Source organism: Coturnix japonica, chromosome 7 (assembly GCF_001577835.2).
Source record: "Coturnix japonica isolate 7356 chromosome 7, Coturnix japonica 2.1, whole genome shotgun sequence".
Lineage (NCBI taxonomy): Eukaryota > Metazoa > Chordata > Aves > Galliformes > Phasianidae > Coturnix > Coturnix japonica.
In genome coordinates this window covers 13,666,842-13,677,960 of record NC_029522.1, presented here as the reverse complement: position 1 = coordinate 13,677,960, position 11,119 = coordinate 13,666,842, and the positions used below count along the sequence as shown (strand labels likewise).

The following is an 11,119-nucleotide window of genomic DNA, read 5'->3' as shown; positions in this document are numbered from 1 at the left end:
TGTTGAATCATATACAGTGGTTTAGAGCTGCTTACTGAAATTTCACTCAAGTTTCTTCCAGAGTTTCCTATGTTAAGAGCATGTCATGTTAATGGGAGTCTATTTCTGACTTTCAGCTACTACAGAGAAAATAAATAGTCTGGACTCTTTGCAAAAACTTTCTTGAGACTGATCAGTGCATGTAGTTGTAAGTCAGTGTATAAAATACTGCTGGTAAATATTCTAGGTATGATTGGTTAGATAAAAGTTGTAATGCTTAGATTTAAGTATAACGGTTTCCTGTAATCAATTACTTCAGGACTCCTCTATTGTTTTTTTCCACATGACTAAAGCTGGAATGATATCTTTTAGTATATGTGCAACATGTTCTTGCTAAAGGTAAATCAGCTTATTTTTGTGGGGTTTTTGTTTGTTTGTTTGTTTGTTTGTTTTTTTAAATGTACCTTTCGCTCTATGGATGAAATCCTAAAATGTGTTTTAGTATGTGAAATCGGATGATATGCCATTGTACTTTTGGCAACATTTTAATTCTGAAAGATGGTACTTAGCTGGAACCAGAGTGCTCCATGTGTAGTAAGATTTGTTTTTTTTAAAGCTGAATGCTCATATATTTTTGCTTCCAGGTCCAGGGGAGAGCTAAATGCATAATTGTATTATATCTCTTTCTGGTGGAGAATTAAGAGCTGATATTCAGAGTAAGTTATGTGAATAGCATATCTAGTTTTGATCTCACTTGCTTCTGAAGAGCTAAGTCTGAAACCAAATGGAATTTTTGCAGTACTTGTCATGGAGAGGATGAAATCATGCTCTGTCTGTCTGGGCAAAGAGCGGTATTTTCTGGTTGATGACTTTTAGCTCTGAAGTTTCTAACATCAGATGATAATAAGCTGAAAATAAGTTTACTGGCCTGCACTTAAAAACATGCTCACCGATCTTTGCTAGGATTTTTTCCTCCTGCGTCAGGATCCAGAAGCACGAAATCTAAATGCTTTGACATGGTGGTGGCAGGATAGTTTTGTGAGTCTGGTGCTGTGGTTCAATAGGTCTTACCTTTTAACAGAGCAAATGTCAGCCTGTACAGTTAAAAATTCCAGTTTTCTCTCTGAATAGAAGAAGTAAATAATTTTGGACATTTATTTTCTTATTTTTATTCAGACTGCTTAGTCATGAGAATTGCTGTTGTGTTGGGCAGTGCTTTATGAAAGTGAAGGAGACTGACTTTATCAGTGATGCTCAGTTCTACTGTTTGCTCAGTTGTCTTGCAGATGCAGGTTCAGCATCATGTCAAGCTAACTATTTAAACTGTGTTCCAGCAAATCCTCTTAGTACATTGCTTTAAATCCTATTTTAGGCATACGAGTTAGTTATCTGCTTAAATTTAGATGTGCTTGCAGACAGAACTAACTTGCTTACGCTACCACACCAGCTGCTTTCAGCTTGATCAAGTAAAAATGTCTAGATTCAGTAGAGACAATTGAAGACTGAATTTCCAGTAGTGAACCGTATTTTTGTTGTTCTCTTTTACTTCTGTCCCTAAGAGAAAGTACCACACATTCAGATTCTGTTTCGTGGTTTCTAAATGCTCCTATTTCCATCACTCCCAAATGTCTGGATCTTGGTGTGATCCAAAATGTAGCTTTTTGTATGTTAAACTCCATTTATTATTAATGAGCTTACCTTCAGGTCATTTTGTCTCTGACTATGTGACCTAACTCTACCCTTGCAATGCTGAGCTTGCTCCATGGGTGATTACAGGAGTCTAGCAGAAGCATAGTCCTCTTAGAGCTGTACCACACTAAGCTAGCATAGCCTACTAAGAAGCAAGGTCTGTTTTGTGAGTGGGATAATGGTGCTTGATATCGTAACCAATGCAGGTTGACCTAGCGTGGGCCTTGAAGTTATTTAGTATCTTACTGTTCGCTGCACAAAGCAAGTCCCTTGCTGTGAGGACACAACTAGGCATGTTTTTTCCTTCAGCTGAGACATTCTTTTCTTGCTTTTGCTAACTTTAATGTGGTATCACTGTTCATTGTTCTATGAGTAGTTCCCAGCTAGTTTATAATTATTTTTTTTTCTATCGAAAAAAGTGAAGTTTAAATAAACAAAACAAAACAAAATGAAAAAAAAAAACCCAAAAAACAAAACCCAAAACAAACAAACACAGACCATAAGGTGCAGATAGCATGCTTTATTTCAAAGGAACAATTCTATCTCAAGGAGGTTCAACATCTAACAATTAGATTTACTACTACATTAGAAGAACTACAGCATATTGAAGTGCAGGGCAATATCTGATGTTATAACAACAGTTTATTTTCAAACTGTGGTTCACTGCTTAGTTGCCTGTAAGGGACTACTAAGTGTCTAATACTACTACACAAACTCAATCACTGCACCCTAGTAACCTCCAAGAGTTGGTACTGCTGCTGCACTTGAGTACCTTAATGGCTTTGTAGATTATGGGGATGGCCAGGTGATGTTACTTTTTAAAAGCCATTTAGGCAGTCAGTGTGTCAGAAGCAGCACCCAAACAATGGGCGAACAAAGTGCTGGCCGCTTGCACTTTGTTCAGAAATTGTCAGTCAGGCATGGAAATTACGACATAATCAGATCCAATGTAAAACATTAAAGTAATACTTACAGGAGGGTAATTGTAAATATCACCAGTGCCTTACATTTCTGATACAACATAATTATTTGTGCTTGTATTAAATACTATGCACAGTATCCTCTTTTGGTTGTAGGTAATCTTCAACAGGGAGCCTCTCTACCTGTTGAGGCATTCTTAGACATCAACAATGAGTTGAGGCACAAAAATTAGTTAAATGTTGAGCAGGATAGTCGTTTGCTAGGAAACTTTCTCCTACCAACTGTTAATTCCAAAAGTTACGTTTCAAAATGTCATAAAACAAATGGTACAAAACTTCATAACCGTTAACTTCGGCTATATACAGTATGTACATGTCAGTGAAAAAAGTGTTTAAAATTCTTAGGTCAATAATGACTATAAGTCATAATGTGTATCTCTGGACTTTGTCTCATTCAGGTAGGTACAAAAATATTATTTTTTTTTTTAATATTTACAGATCAGTCCATAAAGGAATCACTTGTAAAAAGACAAGTGTAAATTATACAAATCAAGCTTTCTAAATTGATCGAATATTAATATTCACAGTGGCAGAATCTGTACCGAATTCATTTCCTAAATTCAGAGTGTAAATTCCACCATCATTCTTCTGGACGTCCATGATGATCAAGGTGGTTAGATCTTCGCTGGTTTCAATGTGAAATCTGCCTTGCTGGTCCTGACTGGTAATTTTTCTCCCTCTGCAGTACCATGTTATCTCAGGAGCAGGTTCACCCGAAAAAGCACAAGATAACGTGAGAACTTTTCCTTCATCAATACTGATGTCAGATGGCAGAGCTTCAATTTTTGGTGGTACTCCTTTACAAAACAGGGGAAGAAACGTGAAGTTAGTTAGCTTGTTTCCACTAAACCCCTGTGAGGTGTAGTGGGTTTACTTAAGGACTATTTCATGATATTCAAAGCACTAACTCTACTAGTAATTGCATTGCTCACCTCTCACACCTGATTTAAGCATCTTACTAGTTGAACTTTCCAGTTGAGCCATACTAGATTTCCCCATAATACTGCTGGAGCTCATCTCTACAAAGGATTCTTTCATGGAGGACATGCTTTTGGCAGACATGCTTGCAAATTTCATTTCAGTCATGCTGCTACTGCTGAAACTGCTGAATGAAGCCTCTTGTTTAGAAGCAGCCATTTGAAAGGACTGAGAAGAAAAACTTTCGTGCATGCTTGCGTCGCCACTTGTCTTCAATACTACCTCTTTTGGAGGTTCTTCAATTAGAGCTGAGGAGCATAGAAGGAAAAACCAATAACATCACATTAACTAAGGAAGTCATGCAGTCTGTGTGGTTAATTTCTCAGAAACAAACGGACAGACAGCATGGCTTAGTTTGCTTTCACCGGAAAACTGCAGTGGAGAATACAATTGTGTAAAATCATTTGATTCAAGATGTCCAAGTTACAAATGATAATTTGGAAATGAAACGATTAGGAAACAGAATGGTGGCTAAGATGCATCAAATGGAAGGGAAAGACATGCTTAAGAAGAAACAGACTGTCAACAAACTATTTCCTAATACAGCCATTATCAGAATTAGAAATTGTGTGTTTGGTTCATAATTGTGGAAGTTGTGGAACATTTCTGAGTTCTTCACAAGCATCTTACTAGAAGTTCTAGACGTCACTGCACTCTTGTAGTTATCAAAGAGAGCAGAAACGGACCAGCTACTGCAGCTTTCCTTTAAGCTCAAGCACAGTCATCCAGGCAAATCATAGTAACCCCTTGGTGCTAGGAACACAGATGTCCTTGTACAGTCAAAATCTTAAATCTGGTTAACTTGTGGCTAAGTTACTCTAACAATTTTCAACTGCAGAATTATTTTGTTTCGTTGGAAGAAGTTCTGTTAGTAGTTCAGGAAAAAGTACTTGCCAGCACCAAGGTCTTAGCATAGAAGAAACGTTCACAGCTTTCCTGTTAATGCTCATCTAGGGATACAAAAGAGCATCTGCATGCTTTTCTGTGGGTGCTATGAGGGTTTCTAATTTTAATTTAATTTCTAAAGACAATTTCTAAAGGTCTTTAGTTTTATGGGTATATCAGTAATAAATAGAAACCTGTTAAAATACCTGTATCAACCTTGCCGGTGGCTTTAATCAAAAATCATTTTAGTAGACATACCACAGCAACAAAATCTGATAAATCTCAACACAAGATGCGGAAAATGAACTTACGGAAAACAGTCAAAGATGCTGTAGCAGAGCATTGCCCGTGGTAATTTTTAGCCTTAACTGTGTATTTTCCGGTGTCACTCACTGCAGCATTTCGAATCTCAAGAGAATAAGTGTTTTTAGAGCGAGTCACTCTCATATGTGATGAAACAGCAATCTGTAGAGGATAAAATTGTTTCATTAAGATCAGTTCAATGAAGATTCCTAAGTTTTCAAGTGAACATGTTGAACTGGTACTTACAGGTTGATTATTCCTAAGCCATTCAATTTCAGGAGAAGGATCACCAGAAACTTCACAGGTGAACAACACATCTTGTCCTTCATTGACATTTTGAGACTTTGGCTGCATGATAAATGCCGGTTCATTTGAACGCTCTTTAGAGAAGGTAAGCACATACTGGCATTTAATAATGCCTTCATCAGTTTTACCTTCGCAGGTGAGTATACCTTCATCTTTATTACTAGCCTTTTTGATAGTTAGTGTGTGATCACTTCCAGAAATGCCATATCTGTAATCATCTGAATTTCTTAGCTCCATTCCATTTAGCACCCATTTTACTTCAGAGGCACCAGGAATGTTGGCTTTCAGAGTCACTTTCTGCCCTTCAGACACGGTCATTTGAGTCGAAGAGGTTCTAATTTCTGCTTTCAATTCTTTGACATCTTCAGTAACAATTGACTTTTTAATAACTTCTTCAATTGCTGCTTTTTCTTCAGTTGCAACTGATGATTTCTTCTGGGCAGAAACAGTAAGTACTTTGTCTCCTTTCTCAACTGATTTATGAGTTTCTGATACACTTCGCACCTGGGAATGGATGTTTTTAAATACTTGGCCGGTAAACTGGAAGTTAGTTTTTGTAATACCTCCTTCTCCCATAATTTCACAAGTATATTCTCCTTTATCGGATTCTGTGAGGTCGTGGATTCTGAGCTCATATGTGCCATCTGCTGCATAGTGAAATTTGAAATGATGGTCTTCTTTCAGTTTTTTTCCATCCTTGTACCAAGCCACTTCCCTGACACTTAAAACACTACTTTCAACTGCGCAGGATAACTTTACCTTATCTCCAAGGGTTTCTGCTTTCAGTTGCTCCTTTATCTTTGGAGGAGAAGCAGTTGGTAATTGTACTTTTTCTGCTGGTGCTATTTTGTCTCCAGGTGGTGACTTGGCTTTTGAGGGGGTACTGATGGGTTCAGGAGATTTCACTCGCTTAGGAGACTTAACTGGCTCTGGAGACTTTACACGAGGCTCAGGAGATTTGATTCTTGGAGGTGACGTAATTGCTTTTTCAGGGATTCTTTTCCTTTGAATGGTCAAAGTGAAGTGCGCTTCCTGTCTTCCTTCAGAGTTTTCCACCACAACGGTGTAACTTCCTTCATCTGAAATCTGGACCAAAGAAATTTCAAAAGTAGACTTGTACTGCGTCCGTGTTATTTGGAAGCGCCTGGAAGAAACAATAGGTTGACCAGCGCGAACCCATGTTATTGTTGGTGCTGGTTCACCGTCAACGTCACAGGAAAATCTTGCAGTCTCGCCTTCAGAAACTGTGATTGACCGTGGTTTTGTAAGGATCGTAGCTGGCAGAGTGCTCTTAAATGCCTTGTGTACAGTCCTTTCTTCCAGTGATTTTTCTTCAGAGGCACTGATCTTTTCTTCAGAAGAAGCGTGGTGTTCATATGATAAAAGCGACTCTCTTGTTGCTGACACTTCTGATTTGACCTCTCTTACTGAGGAACTCGCTTCTGTAGCAGATGCTTTCTTAAATGATGAGACTGCATATGCCTCTGTTCTTGTCAGGTCAGGTAAAATTGACCTTGGTACTTCTTCGTCTCTCCGCTGGGAAGAGTATGTAGTGTAATCTCCTCCAGTAACATCTAGCGTTGCATAATCAGAACATTCACCTTTGTAGTTTGTGCATACAGCCCTGTACGTTCCACTGTCATCAATATGACAGTCAAGAATCTCCAGTGTTAATACCCCACTGGTATTCGAGAAATGTATCTTACTGCTCTCCTGGAGCTCAATACCATTGTGGTACCACTTCACGTCAGCAGTTGGTTTTGACTGTACATTCAGAATGAACCTGGTGTTATGGCCACATGGCACACGGTGTGAGCGCATTCTCAGGGTGATGCGAGGAGCATGGTCAAGGGTGAAAGGCTGTTGAGTTAGGACTTCGTATTTCCTTTCCATAGTTTTCTGTGTTTTCAAAGCAGATTTCATGGACTCATATCGAGAAAAAATGTCAAATCTTGCCATCCTCTCAAACCGAGAGAGCGATCTTTCAGTAGAAACTGGGCTAGGTGACCGCGGTCGAGTTCTCTCTGGTGTTGGGGATCTTCTTTCACTTTCCTCGGGAGGTCGTGAGCGGGGTCTAATTAATTCAGATACAGGGCGCATCAACTCAATGTAAGTTGGAGAAAGGGATCTTCTCCTCCTTAGTAATCTGGAAGGAGGTGAAAATTCCCTGTGGACATGTTGCACCATTTCTATTTCTTCTTCTTCTTCTGATGTGATCTCAGTTATTTCTCTTTCCCTCCTTCTCCTCAGTCTGCTCTTTTCCTCCTCTGCCATATATTCCAGCTCACTCTTGTACTCAGAGAGTCGTTGAGTAGCACCGACAGGACGGAGCAATTCTTCATCCTCTCTTTCAGCCATTATTCTTTGCTTTTGTTTGGGGGGTCTGTAGGCAGCCCTGTCATAGCGCTGACGAAGTTCTGCATAGCTTGCGCTTGTGTCAGCTTTAGTTGGGATATGGTAGCTGGAATACCTCAGCTCTCTCTTTCTTTCTTCCTCTGATTGGACCTGTGCTCCTGCAGTTGAATACCGAAGCGCAGACAGCTCAAAGCGTGGGGGGCTTCTACTTGGTGGGGAAGCAGAAAAGCCTAGCTCAAGCTCTTCCTCAAGGCGCAGTCTTTCCTCTTCAGTTCTCTTCATGGCTAAATAGTCCTCGATTGGCAGGAGTAATTCCTCATCAGATAAATCACCGAGTGACCGCCTCCTTGGCCTGTAGTAATATTCATAATCTGGAGATGGTGTATGCCGACGTGCCGGTCTCACAGTTTCGAGGTCATCTTGTGTTAGCTTCGGTATGCGCCACTTAGGCTTATACTGATCAGAAATGCGTGGCAGTGGCATCACGTAGAATTGCTCCCACCTGGAAAGACGTATGCGTTTCTGGCGTTTCTGAACAGTTCTCTCAAGTTTTCCTGGCATTTCATACTGGTCTCGCAGCCTCTTGTACCATTTCATATCTGACAGAGGCACAAAGTGTTTAATGGTCTGATCTTCCTCAAGAGTAGTGCGCACATGTTTGCGAGGCTCTGGAACCTCATATGGCATACGAAGTTTTCTTTCTTCCTTCTTTTCTTCTTTCTTGATTTCATATTCACCTTTGACAGTCTTAGTGCTGACAGCTGGTTTGTATAAAATAGCAGCTTCTCTGAGAGCCTCTTGTGCAGTTTGTGTCAATGGAACAGCTTCAACCCCAGAAAGGATCTCTGCCATTCTTAAGGTCTTGTCAATTTGCCTTTGTACATGCTTCTCCCGCTCTTCTTCAGTCTTGTACTCACGCTTGACATATTTCAAGCGTTCGACTTTTAGATAAGCCTGACAGCTTGTAGATCCAGCGCTGTTTGTAGCAGTAACTCTGTAATAACCGCTGTCTTCTGGTAAAGTATCTCTTATATGCAAAGCATAGTAATCTAAACCTTCATGAATTATATCAAAGTTAGGACCAAGGGATAGAGGTTGACCGTCTTTCTCCCACATCAGTGTCGGTTTTGGAATACCAGATACCCTGATCTCAAAACTGACACTTTGGCCTTCTTGGCATTCGGCATTGGCCAGCAGTCTTTTAAACATTGGCCTCAGTGTAGTATCTGCTGGAGGTGGATGTGGAATCACAGTTAGCTTAGCTTTGCAGCTGTCTTCCCCATATTTATTGCGTGCTACAATACTGTACTCCGCATCGTCCTCTTCAGTGACTTTATTGATGATGAGCTGGTAAAGACCTTTGTCTGATTCAAAAGTATACTTATCGTCATCACCAGGCTTGATTCTCTGGCCCGACTTGAACCACGTTAAGCGAGGTTCTGGGTGGACTGTTATAGTTACACCAAACCTGACATTTTCTCCAACGTATGCAGTGCGATTATACAAAGGCAAAGTAAATTCTGGTGGGTGCTCTAGAAGCCTCATTGCATCAACTCGGCGTTTCACTTTCCTAACAGCTCTACATCTGTAGTTCTCAGACATTTCTCTCACGCCTTTAACAAAAAGTTCTGCATAAGAGCTGTCTTCACCGTAGTCGTTTATAACCTTGCATCTGTATGTCCCGTCATCTGATTTAGAAACATCTTTGACATACATCGTTGCCACACCTTCTTCATAATTGATTTCATATTTCTCATTGTTTTCTAGTTGCCTCATACCAAAGTACCAGGTGACCTGTGTGGACTGATCATAGTTTTCAATCTTACACACATATTTGGCATGCCCTCCTTCTTCTGCAGCAGCGTGGTTTATCTGCCCAGCAAGGGGACCGATGTCTATTGGAGCAACTTTAACTTTAGCCACTGTTACACCTTTCTGAGATCTAATTGCACCTCCACAGGAAATACGGGCGACTGACACAACTGTGTTCCACTCCTTCTTTACTAGAGTGTGGTAGTAACGCCTGTGTCTTAAGGTCTTGATGGTTTTAGTGCTGGTCTTTTCTGTTTTCTGTTTAAGCCATGTGTGATTAAGTGCTTCAGCAGCTGTCATTCGAGCTTTTCTTTCCTTTACTAACAGGCGATCGATGAAGTCCATGGCCTCAATGCTTATGTCTTTGAATGCTTCATCATCAAAATTGTATTCAGCATTTAGAATATTTTCAATAACTTGTTGATTTGTTTCAGCAATGAAAGGATTAATGCCGCTCAGAAGTATGTACGTTAGAGCGCCAACTGACCACATGTCAGTTGCTGTGCTGACCAAATCATGGTGATGTACTTCAGGTGCATAATATTCAGGTGAACTGAACTGGAGTCTAAAGCTGTCTCCAGGCTTCAGTTGTCTGGCTTGACCAAATTCGACAATTTTAACTACAGAGCTCCTTCTTGTGAAATAAATAATATTGTCTGGTTTGATATCAAAATGTCCAATGCTGTGGCGATGTAAAAATTCTAGTGCATCACAGACCTGGCGTACATAACTCACTATTTCTCTTTCATTCAGTTCAAATGAAGCTGTGCTGATTCTTTCAAAGATGTCAACTCCCGAAATGAATTCAAAGATCATGACCAGTTCTTCTAGGCTCTCAAATGACTCATGAAGATACAAGATATTTCGGTGCCTAGCAATGTTTAGAATAGAAATTTCTTTCTTTACCAAAACTTGGTCAGCACCTTTTACTTTGACAAACTTAGCCAGGTAAGTCTTCTTTGAAACTGCCTCAACACAGCGGTGTGCAATGCCAAACTGCCCACGTCCAAGCTCTTCTGCAATCATGTATTTGTCATAGAGTTCCTTCGTAGAGTAGTGAGCAGCTTTAGCTGTGGTGACTTCTCTGGTCTCATCAACCTCTTCATCGTAGTTCATTACTCTAGTCTTATCTTCCTTTGTTATAATTGGATCAGTAGGTTCAGAAGGCTGGCTTTGGCCAAACTTGTTTTCTGCAATTACACGGAACTGATAGGTGGTCTTGCCAAATAAGTTCACTACTGTATATCGTGTATCACGAGCTTGTGCAACACGAATCCATCGCTCTGCTGTTGTAGCACGTTTCTCAACAATGTAGTTTATGATCCTGCTCCCACCATCAGTAGCTGGTTCAGTCCAGGTTAAGTTGACTGAATCCCTTGAAATGTCACTTACTTTCAAACCTCTTGGTGGATCAGGCACATCAGCTACATCTAATTCAACTGTTTTTTGATCAATTCCAAATCTGTTTTTGGCACAAACAATGTAAAAGCCTGCGTCTTTTCTGTCAACACCATTTGGGAAAACAAGACATGTGAATGATCTTGTAACAATGACTTGGTAATGTCCATTAGTATCAATGAGATCTTGTCCCTTCTGCCATGTGATCACGGGGGGAGGCTTGCCACTGAATGGGATCTTGATGCTCACTACTTCCCCTCGGAGAGCGTGAACGGCTCCCATACCTTCCAGGTTTTTGGGCAAGTGAATCTTTGCAGGAACTGGAACAAAAAGAGAAAGAAAAAAACAACACATGAGCAAAAGCACCTGAGAAGAGCATCAATAATCTAACCACTCAAAATTTAAAGAGAACGTGTCTCGGGAATCAAGACCCT

The 11,119-nt window shown here is 40.2% G+C and overlaps 1 protein-coding gene across 1 annotated transcript in view; it reads right to left on the bottom strand.

Annotated features, from left to right (window-relative positions):
• Positions 1 to 2,168: 2,168 nt before the first annotated feature.
• Positions 2,169 to 11,119, bottom strand: part of TTN (titin) — a 239,816-nt gene continuing 230,865 nt past the window's right edge. Inside the window, exons 299-302 of the mRNA XM_032445727.1 lie at positions 5,061 to 11,005; positions 4,823 to 4,976; positions 3,581 to 3,874; positions 2,169 to 3,445 (exon numbers count right to left, since the gene is read on the bottom strand). Of these exons, the coding sequence (XP_032301618.1) occupies positions 3,147 to 3,445; positions 3,581 to 3,874; positions 4,823 to 4,976; positions 5,061 to 11,005 (6,692 nt within the window). The 3' untranslated portion in view covers positions 2,169 to 3,146. The remainder of the gene's footprint in view (positions 3,446 to 3,580; positions 3,875 to 4,822; positions 4,977 to 5,060; positions 11,006 to 11,119) is intronic.